Source organism: Acomys minous (genome assembly GCF_964271855.1).
Source record: "Acomys minous genome assembly, chromosome: 10".
Lineage (NCBI taxonomy): Eukaryota > Metazoa > Chordata > Mammalia > Rodentia > Muridae > Acomys > Acomys minous.
Window position 1 is genome coordinate 93,852,963 of NC_140491.1, and position 18,614 is coordinate 93,871,576.

General features: G+C 44.2%; 1 protein-coding gene across 2 annotated transcripts in view; it reads right to left on the bottom strand.

The window, feature by feature from the left end:
• The window catches only part of ACVR1 (activin A receptor type 1), a 74,115-nt gene that overhangs the window by 14,324 nt on the left and 41,177 nt on the right, over positions 1–18,614 (bottom strand). For both annotated transcript variants that reach the window (XM_084799665.1, XM_084799666.1), the window contains 4 exons: positions 15,457–15,556; positions 11,342–11,488; positions 5,931–6,206; positions 1,319–1,516 (listed from right to left, as the gene is read on the bottom strand). In XM_084799665.1, the coding sequence (XP_084655791.1) occupies positions 1,319–1,516; positions 5,931–6,206; positions 11,342–11,488; positions 15,457–15,556 (721 nt within the window). The remainder of the gene's footprint in view (positions 1–1,318; positions 1,517–5,930; positions 6,207–11,341; positions 11,489–15,456; positions 15,557–18,614) is intronic.

The window sequence follows — 18,614 nt, forward strand, 5'->3', positions numbered from 1 at the left end:
CCCACTGACGTGTCACACACACACACACATACATACACACACACACACACACACACACACACACACACACACACACACACACAAACTATCATCAAAGCATACCAACTTCAGCTACTTGTCAAATTACTCAACTCTATTTCTTCCCTAGAACCTCTTGATCTCTGGTCATGTTAGTCACAAAAATTATAACTACGCCATAAGACTCAGTCCTTAGGAGAATCTATCAGTGGATGGCAGATATGACACAGATGTTAGATTTCATGTCTTACTTCTAAAAGACTTCAGATCTGGGATCCCAGTGGGTCATGGGCTTTTCAAAAGGGCTTTTGGAAAATGAATAAAAATTTAAACACCATTTTCCTCTCTTTTCATGGAAATCTTTCAGAGACATTATTTTCTAGATATTTGAGGCTCATCACGTTAATTCAAGCAATTCTGCTACAAGAACCACTGTGTGTTGTCAGGGCATGCCCAAGCTGACAGAATTGGAATTACTACTTTCTAAATCAATGCCTCAAGTACCCAGAGGACATGAGGGAGAGCTGGCTGTGAGAGGCGCAGGCTAAAAGTCAGTGACAAATAGGCCAAGTATGGGAGTCCATGTCTTAATTCTAGCGCCTGAGAGTAGAGACAGTCGGGTCTCTGTGAGGTCCAGTCTAGTCAGGTCTACAAAATGAGTCCCTACCGTCAAAGAAAAGGGAGGGAAGGAAGGAAGGAAGGAAGGAAGGAAGGAAGGAAGGAAGGAAGAAAGGAAGGAAAACAAATCCTTTCCTATTGGCTAACACGGTGCCATTTCATAAAATCACTTCAACAGATTAACAACAGCTACCTATCCATGATCCTTGAAGGTCAATTTAACACACTCAGAGGACTGAATGCTTTTTATAAAGGAACACCTTCCAAATATGGAGACAGACTTTTCTCAATAAACCCAATGATAAGAAGAAAAAAAAATCTGCAACAGCAGGATGTTTACATAAAAGCTGAACATTTCTCTTAGGTCAAATGTAGCTTATAGAGCAACAAAGAGGGAAGGACGGCACGGAGAAAGTCAACCAGAAAGCCAGAGCAGGAAACAAAATGAGCAAGAGACCCAAACAAAAAACAAACAAACAAACAAAAAGATTATTCCAGAAATAGTTCCGAGGTTGCCATTTCTTCTCTTACTCTTCAAACGCACTGCCATTACACACTGGGTCCACCATAAGTCGGGCAACTGTGGTTTGACTCAGGACACACCGCAGCTTCCATATCCCCCTGTGCCTTTGGACCACGTAGCATCAAGAGACCACAGGCAAAGGCAATGTCAGACACTTACCGTTGCTCACCATGCGCCTGGCCACCTCCCACAGAACGAGGCCAAAGGCCCAAATATCAACCCTCTTGTAAGAATCAAAGCAGTCCACTTGGATGGTTTCATCGAGAACCTCGGGGGCCATATAGCGCTTGGTCCCCACACGGGGGTTGTTCCCCACATCGAGCTGATTGGTGCTCTGGGAATGCATAACTGCTAGGCCTACAAGGGAAGAAGAGAACAGTGTGATGAGCTAAGAAGGCCTTTCTCTTACAGGACAGCTGAAAGAGTTTATAACACGATCCCCATCCAAAGCGCCCTCTGGTGGTACGTGCGCCACCGCCGTTACACCTAGTGTACCCTGAATGTCCCCAGGTTCCTTGTGAGTTAGGAAGTGGGAGCAGGAACAAGGACTAATTTCGAGGCAATTAGGAGGCTGTCAAGTTAACATATGAAACTCTAGGAGATGATAAAGTCTTTCGTAAAGGTCACAGCAAAGCCCTGAGGCAATATGAAGCTGTGTTTGAAGGCCTGGAAAAGCAGACTCACATGCCACATGCGAACCTCAGCGTGGCTTAAAAGATCAGCAAATTCCCAGGGGTCCTGCTCAAACTATGGCACCAGCCAAGGACAATACATGCAGTAAACTTCAAACCCCTACCCAGATCTTTCCAATGGACAAGACATTCTCCACAGTTGAGTGGAGAATGGGGTCTGACTTTCACACGAACTCTGGTGCCCCATATTTGACCACATCCCCTGGATGGGGAGGCCTGGTGGCACTCAGAGGAAGGATAGCAGGCTACCAAGAAGAGACTTGATACCCTATGAGCATATACAGGGGGAAGAGGTCCCCCTCAGTCACAGTCATAGGGGAGGGGAGTAAGGGGAAAATGGGAGGGAGGGAGGAATGGGAGGATACAAGGGATGGGATAACAATTGAGATGTAATATGAATAAATTAATAAAATATATTTTTTAAAAATCAGCAAATTAAACTCTCAAATCTCACCACTTCTCCTACTTGTCTCCAAACAAGTAGGTGTGGGACCAAAATCCTGAGGTAATTTATTGTTCCATAAAGGGCAAGCTACGACAGGTTCTGCTTCATCCCCAAAGGGATGGCCACCTATCAGAGCAATCAGGTTGGCTGAACCCGCAGGCCTTCCGCTGGAATCCTGGGAACAGACAGCAATAGGTTGAACCTTGACTTGAAGTGTACCTCCCTCGTGGAATGGTTCCACGGCACTTAAGCCATGGCTCGTTTCAGAACTCCTCAGTCAGAGAGACCTGCCATTCCCCACTAGCCACTGGGGAAAGATAGAGTGCGCATGGCTTATTTGAGCATGGAATTGTTTATTGATGGATAAACAGACCATCTTAAAATGATTGCTATAACACTCGATATGCTGAGAAGTGCCAAAGGAGATCTAGATGCCCCTGGACACTTTGCAATCCTACGGTGCCTTGGAAATCCCTCCAGGTAGCTTCAGCAAAGGAATTCTTCAGGCGTAGCTTTGAGTGCAGGACTCCATACAGGGCCAGACCCTTCATAGTTAGCCAAGACTTCAGTAACTAGCTTCATCTAAAGCAGGCCGCTTCTTCTTTCTCAGTTTTAGCTGCTGTAAACATTTTCCAAATCATATATGCTCCTCTGCCATTCCTAAAACTACGGTTAAAACATCAGAATGCTGTTACAGTGCAGTTGAAACAGACATGGCCATGCGAGCCGTTCTGGATTTTAGTTTTGTCCAGAAGTTGGGCTGGACTAATAAAGTATGACAAAAGTTACCATGTGGGTATTTAAAATGAAGGCACAATAAGAGTTTCCCTAATATTTTCTTTGGCTCATTCATTAGGCTAAAAGGCCAGTAAAGAAGCCCGTGGAGCCGGGCGTGGTGGCGCACACCTTTAATCCCAGCACACGGGAGGCAGAGGCAGGCGGATCGATGTGAGTTCAAGGCCAGCCTGATCTACAAAGTGAGTCCAGGACAGCCAAGACTACACAGAGAAACCCTATTTCAGAAAACAAACAAACAAAAACAAAAAACAAACCAAGAAGCCCATGGAGACTGGCATGCTAAGAGCCACGGGAGTGTACCACAATGGAACTGGCTCCCCTGGTCACAGCCAATGCTTTAAATGACTATGGCCCTGACCAATAGCTTGTCAGCATGCACCTGCATTTGGGAGGCAGAGGCAAGAAAATTTCTACAAGGTTTAAGACCAGTGAGTTCCAGGTCAGCTAGGCCTAAATAGTAAGACACTGTCTCAAAAGAAACAAATGAACAAACATACCAGAAGATGCTAGATGCTCAATTTTTCAGCAAGTCCTTTACCTATTAGAGGGTAATTATCATAATAAATTTAAAAAATCAATTTATAAACATTGACTGCATTGGAAAAGTCAAAAAATAAATGTCTAGTATGGTGGCACACACACACACCACCCGTCTACCTATAATATAAAAAACAGCACCAAAGGAGACGGAGGCAGGGGGATCACCAAGTAGGCTACAAAGTAGGTTCCAGCCCAAACTGGGTTATATAGGAAGACTTGGATGATTTTTAGATGAGATTGAACTGTGATTTTCAAAGAGATATAGTCTGCTATGGGGATGGTACATTTTGAGATATTTAGTAATAAAGTGTTATGATGTCTGCCACATGCCTCAAAATTAGTAAAAGTATCTAATCATGGAAGGAAAATATGATAAAATTTCCAATTTTGAATCTAGGAGTCTTTCAAACCTTTTATGTGATGTTTTCCCACTTATTCACAAGCATTTTTAATAATAAAGTTTATTTTTTAATTAATTAAAAATGTATATGATTAACTTCTTTTAATAACAAAATGTTAGAAAAACCAACCAGATATAGTCCTTTTAGCAGCACTGATAACAGAACCCTGTTCCTAATGAGTGATCCTTAAGTTCTGGGTAAACCATGAAAAATTATATGTAACTTAAAGGCACAAAGGGGCTGTTTCCTAGACAACATAACCCACATCTTGCAGTGACTTGGTAGGATGGGTTTGTACAGCAACTAATCTATTTATTTGGAAGGCTTCATACCTAGAGAGATGTGGCTGAACCATTAATTGGCTGGACTTACCAGCAAAATCCCAGATCCCCCTCCTCAGTAAGTCCCACACACCACAGCCAAGAGCTGCCCTGTTAGTTGACAGCAGCAGCCCTTACCTGACTCCTTATGAGATATTTTTAGCAATGCCTGAATCCTATCGTAATCCCATGAGATGGGCATGGCTGCGGTTGACTTACGTGAGGAAGTCATGGACAGTCACTATGGAGGCGCCAATAGCGTAGAAGCCTAGAGCACAGCGTGAAGCACTAGAGCTCTCCTTAGCTAAGACCCTTTGACCCCTTGAAAAAGCATAAGTGGTGTCATTCAGTCCTTGAGCCAGGTAAACATGTAAGTAAGTAAGTATGCAAAAAAAGCTGTATGTGTTCCCTTCATGGTAACCCTGATGGCTGTGCGCAGCTTGGGGACCACACTCTTCACCCTGCACTGTAAAAATACCTCAACGTGCAAGCAAAGGTTCTAAAGTGACTCAAAGGAGATCGATTTCCCTAACATGCCAAGTCTTCTGTCTTTTAAAACCAAACAAAACTAGATTAATCTCGTTATGCAACTAAAGCTGATTCCTCCTAACCCTTTATCGGAACGAGGAGCCTCTCCAGTCAGTTAGAGTGAACAAACAACCCGACTCGGTTCTTATTAGTGCAATTATGCAGCCAAAATTCTAGGAGTTTAGGGTAGGTGCTATGTTGAAGAATTGCCAGTATCCACTAAGGTAATGTCATCCACAGGACAGCTGAAGTTCCCTGGGCAGAGCCTACACCCTGGAGGGTGGCGGGGCTCCAACGTGGTAAAGGGTGAGTGATCTCACGGACGTCTGCCTCCATTTGCTAACTCCGCCTTGGCTACAGAGAGAGGAGTGATGGCTTCATGGACCATTCTGGAGACAAACCACCCCATGAAGTGCATAGTTGTATTTCTACTTTCTTACAAAAGTTTGTGAAGAGAGAAAGCAACAGCATGCGCAGCTGGCGAGGGTAGGATAGGGACGGAGCGAGTGAGCCTGCTCTGAGGAATCTCAGGAAGGCCGACGGAGACTTAGGGCTTACAGCTTTTGTCAAAACTCTGAAAAATACAACATTTGGGTTGTTCCTGATGGGTAAATTGTACCTGACAGTGGGTGAAAAAAAAAAAAAAAATGAATGAACAAATAAGGCACTTTACTTAGTGGCGTATTAGTTTGGATATTGAAGTTGTCAGAGAAAAGAACTCCTTTGTCTGCAACTTGCTTTGAAATGTTCACAGACTAAATGATCGGATGGATGGATAGATGAGTATATGTGGTCAAGATGGAAAGAGATGTAAACGCGTTAATGGGGGGAGGGGGAGGGGGAGGTGCAAGCTCTACATGTACACCTGCTGGCTATAACGACAGTCAGGTTTTCTGAATGTCTGAAACTTTTAGAACTACACGTTAGGAGGAGAAACAGGTACAATCTGGCTCAACGTTGGAGCACGAGATTAGTAAGTGTGGTAAATGGGAAAAAAAAAATATATATATATATATATATATTTTTTTTTTTTTTTTTTAAGCTTACCCAAGTCTGCTATGCAGCACTGTCCATTCTTCTTCACCAGGATGTTCTTGCTCTTCAGATCTCGATGGGCGATGGCGGACTTCCCTTGCGTCCCAAAGATCTCTATGTGCAAATGCGCTAGACCACTAGCTACGGACAGCACTATCCGAAGGCAGCTGACTGTATCCAGGGTAGTGAGCTGAAGGTAGTCATACAACGATCCCATTTCGTGGTAATGTGTGATCAGCCACAGCTGGGTGCTGGAGTGTCTGGATGTCATGTCTGAGGCGATGAAACCTAGAAAGGAGGACAGAATTGTCACCGTGAGAGCTCCGCCATGTAACTCGGACCTAATTTAGAACCAAAAGTAATTACAGCGAACAGCAAAATGTCCTGCCAGGGCTGGAGAGATGGCTCAGAGGGTAAGAGCACTGGCTGTTCTTCCGAAGGTCCTGAGTTCAATTGCCAGCAACCACGTGGTGGCTCATAACTGTCTATAATGAGATCTCGTGCCCTCTTCTGGTGGGCAGGCACACATGCAGGCAGAACACTGTGTACATAATAAATAAATACATCTTTTTTTAAAAAAGTGTCCTGCCAGTTTCCACTATAAGTAATCCTTTTAAACACTAATACACAGTGTGAAAAGACATACAGTATTTATTCTTCTGTGTTCACTTGTAATAAGATTTTCAAACTCTTTGCTGTGAGGATACTCCAAATAGTACCCTAGAACCCTACATAACCTGGAACCTGGATGCTTGCCTTCTAGTCCAGACTGGCTGTGGATTTTATATACTATGGGTTGTTCCCATGACTTCTTTTATGTTTATTTTCTCCAGCAGAAAATTATATGAAATAATTGATTCGTTATTTAACAAAACAAACCAGTCACCGGGTGGCAGTGATGATAGCTCACGCCTTTAATCCCAGCACTCGGGAGGCAGAGGCAGGCGGATCTCTGTGAGTTCAAGGCCAGCGTGGTCTACAGAGCAAATTCCAGTACAGCCAAGGCTAACACAGAGAAACCCTGTTTCAAAAACCAAACAAACAAACAAAAGTCAAATGTTATGTGTATTTCTGATGCTTCTATCCGACACATAGTAAAAACACCAGGATGGTGTCTATGGGCTGGAAAAGTCCAACCCAAAAAGGGGGCTGACAATAGGGAGGGAGGACTGTAGCATTCATACAAAAAGGCACCATGAGCCCAGCACCTGCAATCCTAACAGCTCAGAGCAGGCAGCATTCTCTTACTGCCATGCCAGCTGCACCCGCTGTAGTGTCTAAATAAATCTTTTCAAAAATAAATAATCTTAATAATTCAGAGTAGACATTGGGCTAGGCTTTCATCCCGAGGTGACAAGTGAAGCTGTCTTAAAGAGAAGTGAAACACTAACAGGCTAAGAGAGGCAGGAAGCAACTTCTGTACACATTCTAAGAACACTTAAGGGTCTCTTAATCTGCGTTAACATTCCCCCAAAATAAAGACGCCAAACTAGAAAGTGCCATTCCAAAGAAGCGAAACCGCTAACACAGCCAGCCTGAGCCATAGCCAGTGCTGATTTCTTCCCCTGAGGAAAAATAATTGTATTTTGCTCTTACCTTCCCTGTGGCCCTTAGATCTTAAAGAAGGATTTGTATGTCTCATTCACCATGTTCAAAATGAGCAAGATTTTACCTCTCAAGTTTACCTCTCAAGTTTATGTAAGTGCATTCCCTTCTCAGTGCCGGAGCACTATTATGGGATGTCTGTGTTTGGAATCCAAAGCAGTCCATTGTTAATAAAAGCTGAGTAGGTGCCTGGAGGTAGGGACTCAGATTCACCCACTGGGTGTATTCATAACACAGGGAGAAGGATGGTTTGACCAAATATTTCTGTTAGGGCCATCTTCCCAGGCTCTTAAAGAATAAAATGTCACCTAAAAATTAACATAAGACCTGTTAAGTTTTCAGTGGGAATGATCTCAGTAAGCAGCAGAGATGCCAGAACGTGAGGGGTGGAGATGGTTGCACTCTAAAGCTATACTACTGCTTTACACACTGGCTCCACCATCCTTGAGCTGTGTGACCATGACCAACGCCCGCAAGCTCTCCATCCAACTTTCCTTGCTTAAAAGACATGGGTCACGACACTTATCCTAATGGGGTATGGAAGAAAAAGGGAATGAGTTCAAAATGCTTTTAATAGGATGCTGAGCACACATTGTGTAGGAAGGACACCTTAATTTTATATTTTCAGGGGTAGTTTGCTTCCCTCCTAGGTAGGCTCAAGAAATAGTGACATTAAACAGTCAACAGTATCCTTGTGTGTGTGCTTGTGTAGATGCGTGCAAACATGTGTATGTATGTATTCATGGTGTGATGGCATACGAGGGAGAGGGTTCATGTGTGTAGATCACAGAACGATCCCAGGTGTCGGTCCTTGCCTTTCATGTTGTTTGAGGCATGGTCTCTCTTGCCGTTCACTGCTATGTATGCAACACTCTGGTCCACGGACGTCTCGCAATCCTAGTGTCTCCATCCCCAGTCTCCAAGTAGGAGTATGCTGGGATTATAAAATGCCTGTAGTACAGCATAGCTTTTATATGAATTCGGGGGGGGGGTCTAAACTCAGGCTGTCAATCCAGCAAAATAGCCACTTTCCCTACATCTCCCCAGCCCCTTAGTACCGCACGCTAACTCTTAACTCATATCGACTGTTACTTGCTTATTTTGTGTGTGCGTGCATATGAACACATGTACTGTGGCACATCCACATAGTGGAAGCCGGAGAATAAGGTGTGGAAGTCTGTTCTCTCCTTCCATGGGGATCCCAGGGGCTGAGCTCAGGGAAAGCGCAAGCGTGACAGCAAGCACTGAGCCATCTCACCAGTCCATCACACACGACACGAGAACATGAGACAGTTATGAACCTGGATGGTGATCACTGCACAGACACGCCAACGTTAAAGCTGTTCAACTTTATGCTTAAAATACTTGAAACGGGACTGGGGGGTGTGTGACTGGGACAGGGCTTGCCTGGCACACAGGGAATCCCGTGTTTGATCCTCACAGCCACATAAGGCAGGCGTGGTGGAACTTCTAGGTGTAATTCTCGCACTTGAGATGTGGAAGCGGGGCAGGGGTTGGGGGGAATCCAAAAATGCAAGACCCTCCTCGGCTGCACTGTGACTTTGAGGCTGGCCTGAGATACATTAGACCCTGTCGCAAAAAAATACTGCAGAAAGTGAAATCTTCTACCCTTTTAAAGGAGTGCGAGAGAAGACTTGGGAGAGGATCACCTCACTAATCCACCTCCTCAGTTACAGTGCTAAGGCAGTGAGTGTTCAGAAAGATGCAACTTTGATTGGCAGGTGCAGGAGGCTCTTCCTTCGGAAGGTTTCAAGACCTCGCATGCCTCCTAGGAGTACATGCGTCTTCCCACGTACTTTAAATAGTGCCTCTACTATTTAAAGACAAGCTTTTGCTGTACTCAGAGCTTCTAACACCACCAACTCCAACTGTTGCTCGATCTCAGCCTGGTCCAGGGGCAGAAGGAAGATGGGGAAGCCTCAAGGCAAATTTGACTGTGGACGACTGTCCACCTCCTACCCTGACTCTGTAACCTAAGACACGACTCCAGTGCGATGTGACATGACTATCCTGTAGACTGCAGTGCACAGCAGTGAGCTGTGGTGAGGGGACAGGCTGCTCAGTGTGACCCGCCCCCCAGGTCTAGTATGTCGCCACTCATCAAACTGAGGATATGAGAACACCTACTCTCTAAGGCTGCAGTCGGGGTTACCTGAAAGTCCACCCATGACGCACTTCCAGCAGAATGCGTGGCACAGTGATGATCCACCATGCTCCCCGGCAGTGTTGCTATGGCTGTCATCACAGCTATTACACACAGACCACCCTAGGGCAGCATAGGCGGTGAGTGGTAGGCTAACAGCAGTAGGTGTGCAGAACACAGAGAGGAGGCTACTCAGTGAAACTGGCAGAGACCGAGACGTTTTGATGGAGGAAAGGGAGGTTAGAGGATGGAAAAGGAGCTAGTGGGCAATCAGGAACAATGCAAACAGGAACAAAGCCACTGTTTGTCATAGTACTACATAAAGGAAAATACTGGATGTAGCCAGATATAGACACATTTATAATTGAGGATCAAGACTCCTTGCAACTGACAACTGGGGCATCACGACTGTCAGTCAGACCTAGAAGTCACCAACACTAAAGGACAATTTCAGAGGAATCAGAGACATGCATTATTTATTTATTATTTATTTACTTACTTACCTTATTCAGTGGGGAAAAGGCTGTTTTGTTTACATATATGTGTGTACACCATGTGCATGCAGTGCCCACAGAGGCCAGAAGAGGTCATCAGATCTCCAGGAACTAGAGTTACAAATTATTGCCATGTGGGTGCTGGAAATTGAACCCAGGACCCCAACAAAAGCGCAACCAGTGCTCTGAACCACGGAGCCATCTCTCCAGTCCCTCAAAGACACTTTTATATGTTCCTGAGATTGAACATCATCACTACATTGTTGAAGTAAAGCTTTGGACAGCCATCCAATTATCAGTAGCCAACAACTTGGGTCCCATTTGATTGGTCACAGAAATTGATAGGATGGGATGGAAGTGAATTGTACAAGGCCCATCCATAATCAAATAGCCATACAGTGGCCAACGCCATAGCCTGCAGTTAATTCTACACAGATCTCACTTCTATTTTTGAAGACTCTCTCTAGGCAGCTTTCAGCATACGTGTGTATTAATGGAAACATACTCAAAGCCTTTTAAAACTACAGAAGCCGATGGGCCCTCTCCATTGCCATAACAGGCAGGATTGTAGTGGGCACTTTCACATATTCCTTAAGTGCTGCTAAGCTTTAGTGATGAGATGATGAAAATTCATCTATACTTTGTGAGTCCCAGAAATATGCTAGGAGTTTTCAAATTAAAATGTATGCTGAATCCCTCTGTAAATCTGGTCTTTAAAAATGATGCCTAGTTTGAGGGAATGTGCATCTAATTACGGTGTCCCTGGGAGCTGTGAATCTCTAGGAAAGAATCCAAGGACCTTTCTAAGTTTGACTCAAGTAATAAATATTCAGGAAGGGTGGGGCAAGCAAAAAAGCAAAAACCACCCAAGAAGCCTTGAAAAGAACAATGCAGAACAAGTTTTTGTTGTTTAAGTACATCTGCAGATACAGGAGTGAGAAGGCCCCACAACAGATTTCCTTTTCGTCATGCAGGAAATTTATAACCTACGTGCAGATTTTTTTTTAAATGTCAAAAAAAAAAAAAATTAAATAGTCTATAAATGCTGAGGGTCGCTAAGCTGCTTTTCAGAGGAGACTTTAAACTTCAGATCTGGCACACGGGAGAAAGGAAAGGCACTTATCTCTATTGAGACCAATGAAAGTTTATCCCATGCTTACCTAAAATATTTTCATGCCTCAGCATCACAGTGTTGTACAGCTCTGTTTCCCTGAACCATGACTTCTCATCTCGGGAGGAGAAGATCTTAACGGCAACATTTTCGCCTTGCCAGCTGCCCCTCCACACTTCTCCATACCGGCCCTTCCCTGTGGACAGTAAAACAGATAGATGTGAGACACAGTCTGCCTGATCCTACTGGGCCTCCCGCTTCCTCTCTGCGCAGATTACCTAATTGGGTCAGATCATGAAGATGAGCTCCCACCAATGGGATAGACAAAGTCATCACACCCACATCAAAGATAAAACGCGGAGGCCATTTTGGCACATGTATTCACTGGCCGGGGTTTGGGTTCAGTAGACCCTTTTTGTAAAGATTGTCTTGCCGGTAACGTTCGCTTTGGCCATGTGTTTCTTTGTGTGGCGCTGAGATTATTTTTGGTTTTTAATATATATATAGGAGGGTAAATACAGGGCACACGGCCAGACCAAGCAACTCCTAGAAGTAAACACTGAGCCTAAAGCCTGGAACTCTTAACACCTCTCATTATTTGCTGGATAGACTCAGCAAAATATACAAAATATACAAAAATAAGGTAGGACCTACCTTCCCCCATCCACCCTCTGATGACAGGAAACTGCCTTCTAATCTGTGCCGTACAAACAGCTGCTAACTAACTACACATTTGTATCTAAATAGCTTTCCTGGGGTGTCTAACTTGTGTCCCAGGCTAGCTGTGAAGGCAGTCCAGCAGACTTGGAGATGGCAACGTGAAGTCGCAATGTCAAAAGTCTAGAAACCTTTGGCATACAGTTTTTCAAAAGGCATGAAAGGAAGTATAGTTCAGAAATTAATATCAATTATTAGATTTCAGTGTGGTATCAAAAGTGAAAAGGGTAGGGTGTATGCAGCTAAATAACAGAATTGCTTCCTGGCTCCCTTCCTTTATATTGGGCCCTCAGAGGCATTTCTAAGCACAAATATCTGAATGTAGTTATGCCACCACTGATGCCGCCCCCCCACCCCTATCTCCCCACCCCCACCCCCACAGAAGGGCAGTTTGAGGACCTGGAGATTAACCACAAGCTACGGTGCTGGGAGGAGGTTCTCGTGCACCACCAGCTCCAAGGGTTTCTTGGAAGAAAGCATATTTCAAAAGCAGATTTTCAAAGTCATAAACAGACTTTGGGTCACAATCCCAGAACACCTCCACCATCTGACACTAGCCATGGCATTTGCTTAGATGGGCCCCGGTGATATCACAAGTGGGAGACACTAGAAAGAGCATTTGGGAGTCAGAGAGACGGTGCGGCAGGGGCATAGCCTTGCTTGGTTCCATCCTGAGTCTAATGCCCAGAATCTATATAAAAGTGGAACAGACTCCACAAAGCAGTCCTCTGGTGTCCACAGTCACACACATGTGCCACAAACATACACATACAATTATCAATCAATAAAGTCTTTTTAAAAGTCACCAGGGGGCTGAGGAAATGGCTCAGTGGTTCAGAGCACTGGATGCTCTCCCACAGGACCCATATTTGATTCCCACAACCCATAAATGGCACACAACCATCTGTAACCTCAGTTCCAAGGGATGCAATGCCCTCCTCTCGCCTCCTCAGACACTAAGGCAACCTTGGGATACACAGACATACATGCAATTACAACTCTCATACGCTTACAGCAATACGGTATTTTTAAAAGACACTTGGGGGGCATATTTTAGAAAATGGGGTGACTTCAGCTGGGATCTGACCTGTCTGAGGCATGCCCCCCTAAGTCCATGCAGCAGCCACATGCTTATCAAGGACACGTTCCCCCCCCCCCCACTTCCAATCATCTCTTTAATTATAGGTAGAGATGATCAAAGAGGTAGGGAAGAGGAGGCCATTATCTCAAAACTACGGGGTCAACAGGGGGTGTAATCAGCCCAGATGGCAGGCAGTGCAGCAGGAGATGAAACTACAAAGCAATGAGGCTTTTCTGCCCAGGCCTGTGGGGACCGCACCATCACAAGGCTTTAATAGGCAGCTGCAGTGCCACCTGCATGTACACAAGTACAGTCTTCTGCTGGAAAATGAAGCCAGTGAGAACCTAAGCATAGAAAGAAAGCGGGTGCATCCAAGTGACACACCTGAAACAGTCACAAAAACACTGAAGGCTGGGGATGTGACCTGGCGACAGAGTGCCTGCCTCACAGGTGTGACACACTGGGTACTATCTGGCTCTGGAAGTGATAATAGCAACATGGACAACCATCAAACTGAGGTCCCCTGACAAGAACTAATAACCTATCCAACACCAATGACTAATACAAAGGGATGCTAAGTACGGCCAGAGTTCACTGTGGGGCAGTGTCAATAATCACACGAAAGTCCGCTTAGTTTACCAGTTATTTTAATCAAGTCACAGGAATGGCTTAGCATTTCTGTTCAAGATGAAGACTAGTATTAAGATGCTACAAAGACAGCAGCTACAGAAATAGAAAATGAATGCTAAGCCTTTCCTGCCTTTGCTCCATTCTGTTATCTGTATTTTCCCTTTGTAGTCACTGTTTCATTAATAAGTAAAGAAAAATATCCCTAAGAGTTGTGGATACAAAGTTGTTTGTTGTCACACACCTTCCTCCCTCCCCCCCTTTTCACTAAGAAAATAAAATATATGGCATGGTAGGTGGATAAAATCAAAACAGAGATTTATTTTAATGGCTGTCAAATGCTTTTGCTAATGTAGTCTTACACAGAAGCCCCTAAGAGAGTGGCACAGCTTCCCAAATGTTCTTGGCCAGGAAGGCTCATAAAGAGGATGCCTAGGCCGGGGCCTCCACATATGGATGGCACAATGTAGGAAGGGCGGACAGAGTCAGCTCCCCCTCTTCTTTAACCATCTATCTATGTTCCCCACCCCACGAAGCTACATCATGCAAACACAAACTCCAAACTCCTAAAAAGGCTCTGCATTCCATCAGTCTTCAATGCCAACCCCCTAAAATGCAAGAATTGAATCTACACTAGTCCAAAAATGTTAAAGAACCATGTATGGACTCAGAACTGTGAACAGTTCAGAGCAATTGGACCTCTCCCTCCAAGGACTTGTGAGTGATGAATGTTGGGGCAAGTAGAAGGCAGGAGAGGCAAGGTGCGAGGCCCCTTCACTGCCTCCCAACACTACCCAGGCATCCTTACTCCTTAGCAAACAAGATGCTAGTTACTACAATATGACAATTCTGGCTGTTTGGGGTCTAAACTGGGCCAAAAGAGACCTTGTCTCAAACACAAGCAAAGCACTCTGCACCAGCCTCATGGAATTCATGAAGCCATCATCACCATCACCACCACTATCATCACCCCTACCACCATCATCATCACCACCACCATCACCATCATCATCATCACCATCACCACTACTATCATCATCATCATCATCATCATCATCACCATCATCATCATCATCATCATCATCACCATCACCACCACTATCATCACCCCTACCACCATCATCATCACCACCACCATCACCATCATCATCATCACCACTACTATCATCATCAACATCATCATCATCATCATCATCATCATCATCATGTAATCATCCTTGACGCAGAAATCCACAATTCCTAGGAATTCATTCTGCCAGTTCAGAAGACAGAAGAAATGTGTGCTAAATCCTTTTCAAGCATTTTTGGTAACTCATCAGCCAAAATGACAATTGCACAGCTTTTTAAACTACTTCTGTTAAGTTCCAACACCAGGAAAGGCATGTGTACTTTTACATGAAGGAAGGTAGGCCATTGAAACAGTCCAATGGGTAAAGCACTTGCCACACAAACCCAGTGATTCCCTCTGACTAGGCACTGTCTGTACTACTTAGTGATGTCTCCCTTACCAGAACGTCAGCAAGTTCTCAAATGTGAGTCACAGAGAACAGAGACCCCATGGCTATGGCATATCCCCTGAAAGTGAACAGCAGCGCAGGGTGGCTCGGTGCCTCCTGCATTTGTTTTAGTGAGAAAGCAATAATCAGCAACAAGAAGCAGACTCTTCCAAGCTCCATCCTACTTCTAGAATCACAGCTAGCGTTGTCTACTTCCCCAAAGTAAGGGAAACAAAGAATTACCGACACACTCCAGCAGGGTAATCTGGCGAGCCACAGTTCTCTGTACCAGGAAAGGAAGGCCAGAGCCACTTCCTGAAGTGCAGGAGTGATCCAGTAGTTCCTGAAATGTAAAACAAGGAGAAAGAGAAGAGTTACTGAGCCTGAGTGACAGCTCCTGCTTTGGAGTCCTTGGATACATGCTATGGTAACCCACGTGGTTTCCAGCAACTCTGGTCATGTGACCCACTAAAAATGCCTGAAAGTCTTGCCTGGAAAGGGCTGGTTGTATGTCTCAGGAAAACTAGAGGCTAAACCTAAGACAGAGTTTGCTGAAGGATATGTCATTCTTTCTTAAGCCCTCGAGTTTTATAATTAAATTACACAAAGAAGGAAATGCGCTAAGCTAATGAGCATGTTAGAAAGTTAGGGGGACTGAGCATGAGAAAGCAGTAGGAAGGGGGGGGGGACACTTCAGCACTGAGAGCTGTGCTTGATCTACAGCATCCTGCTATACTCACTAAACATCCATCGAATGATCTCCTTCAGTTGCCATACAAACTAAAGATGTCTAATTAGAAGCAAACAAATCAGGAATATGAGCATCTACGTGTAATATTTGTAATGGAAAGAGTCTAATAATACATGGATCATTAAATTTGTACTTATAAGTGTGTGGGTGTGGGTGTTTCTCTGGATGAAGGGTTCTTTTTTTCTTCAGGTAACAGATGAACAAACGGGGTCACTAAATTAACACCTATTTGTCATTTCTTAACGTGAACCGCGAATTAGAAAGGGAAACAGCAAAACAATACGTCATGTGAAACAGAAAACCAGGGTTGCAAATTGATTTCTCTAAATGAGCATGCTTAGTTCATTCATCAGGTTTTCTTTCATCCTCTTAGGAAAGGCCCAGAAGCAGAACCTGGCTTGCGTCATCTCTAGCACACAGCTTTACAGCCATGGTGATGGTGGGAAGGCTGCAGTAACATCCACCCAACCCTGCCCAATGTTCTTCCTGTCCCGACACCCAAGCAGCTCCAGTAAAGCAATACATAGATCCCTGTGAATTTCATCTTCTCTTACTTCTGTGGAGCACTACTGTGACATACTGTTGACCAGTAGTAAAATTGCCAACAGCTGAATATTCAACAGAAGAAATTCAGAGCTTTTAAAAGCCACAAGAAGAAAACGAATGTAGAGGAAATTGGGGTCACATGACCCCCAACGAGTCTCTCTTGCCAGGCCTGCCATTTCCATTCGCTCAGTTATTTTAGAGAAAAAAAAAAAACAACTCTGTACATTAAGCTGTTGCTTTTTCATGATGCATAGTTTTGGTTCTAATTAAGTTCACAGATTAGGGGGTGAGCTGGGGGATGAAATCAACCAAAGACTAATAATAAAGACCAACCTCAGCTCCTGAAGCCTCAGCCGTGGGCGAGCTTCAGCTAGGTCACACTTTGTCAGCTCACATAAATGAACATATTGTTTAAATAAGTAAATAAGGACAACTGGTTGTTCCTTACTGTGTCATCATAGCATGGCTTTCTGTCAGCTGCGTGGCTGGGTTGCGTTGAGAAGACTGTTTTGGCACAGGCTTTCATTCCTATTTCAAAATTCTAAAAGCTACTTAAACAGTAATTTGCACTAGATATTCCAATCACTGCCCTTGGTAATTAGACATGTTAGCAGCTCTGAGGAACAACGCTCTGACTAATCTGTGTTAGAGTCTTGCTTTGCTGAAGCGTGTCGGGAACCAGCCTCCCAAACTCCATAAACCCACCTGCTTTTCCCTAAACCTCAGAACAGACTTCTGAGCAAAGGTTTAATGGAGGGTGGAAGGTGGGGAGGTCTCCTTTCTCCCAGTTCTAACACACCACAACTCAAATAGGTAAGTAAAAGGAGGTACACAATGCTAACTTGCTCCTTTTTCACTGAAACGGAACACTGATGGTTCAGGCAGCAAGGCAAGATGGTTCCCAGCCTGCATCCTCCAGCATCAGTGATGCTCTGACACCTGACTACAGGTGGGTCCTACCGCTGCCCAGGTGTAGCACACGAGCTGAAGATGCTCATGGCTTAGGGTACATCTTTTCTAGTAAACAACAAAAGAAAGTTGTAGAGCAACCCTAATTACAGAACTTCCAGGCACTTATAGACTTGTCACGTACGTAGTAGAGTCAGCCTTCAGGCATGACAATCCAGTATAAGACAGGAGCATAGCATTAAACAGCTCTGAATCACATTACAAAGATAACTTGATTGGCTTGCAGCTCACTGGATTAGGACAGGGGGAAAGCTGATCTGGTTGTATCGTTCGCACCTAACACCCACAGATCTTTGTCTTTTTCAGGAAAACCATGTAGTATCCATGGAGAATGCTGTTACTTTATTCTTTTGCACTCTATAGTAGGCTGTGTGTGGTAAGTGACCTACTTCCCTGACTTAACTAAAAGTTTAGAAGAGCAACTAAAAGAAGACATTCACTTTTAATGTGACACTATAGCTTTAAAATACATGGGCCATTTTAAATTTTTATGGCATTTATTTGTTTACTTATTTATTGGGGGCGGAGGGGTCAGCCTTGCTACGGCACATATTTGGAAGTCAGAGACAGCTTGTTGTAGTCGGTTTTCTCCTTCTACCATGTGAGTTCTGGGGAATTGAATTTAGGTCATTAGGCTTAGCAGTGAGCATCTTTACCCCTCAGAGCCACCTCACTGGCCAGGGAGAAAGAGTCAAATGTATAAATAACATCACCATCTGTGCTGTAGAAGTAAACTATGAGGGGTCTGGATAGATGCATCCTTTGAAAACTCATGTAAAATGTCAATAATTTCATTGTACGTTGAAATGATAGCAATTGTAAAGTTTTGGTTTTACCCCTTTTTACTTGTTAAAGTGCCTATGAAAGCATTTTAAAATCTGTACGTGCTACACAGATTTCTAGCAGAGGACATTGGTTCAGCCAGCTGCCTACACTCCACAAGGGGGCAGTACTGGAGCGTCAAAAACCAAATGGCTACTTCAGGAGCTGCCAAGTTTCCAAATTATGGGGTATTCAAATAATGTAAAGGGAAAATGATTTTTTAATATTAATCAAAAGATGCTTCCTTTAAAAAAAAAACAAACACTTTTGTTGGTACAAATAAAGTAACAGGAGTACCACCCTTCCAAGCCCT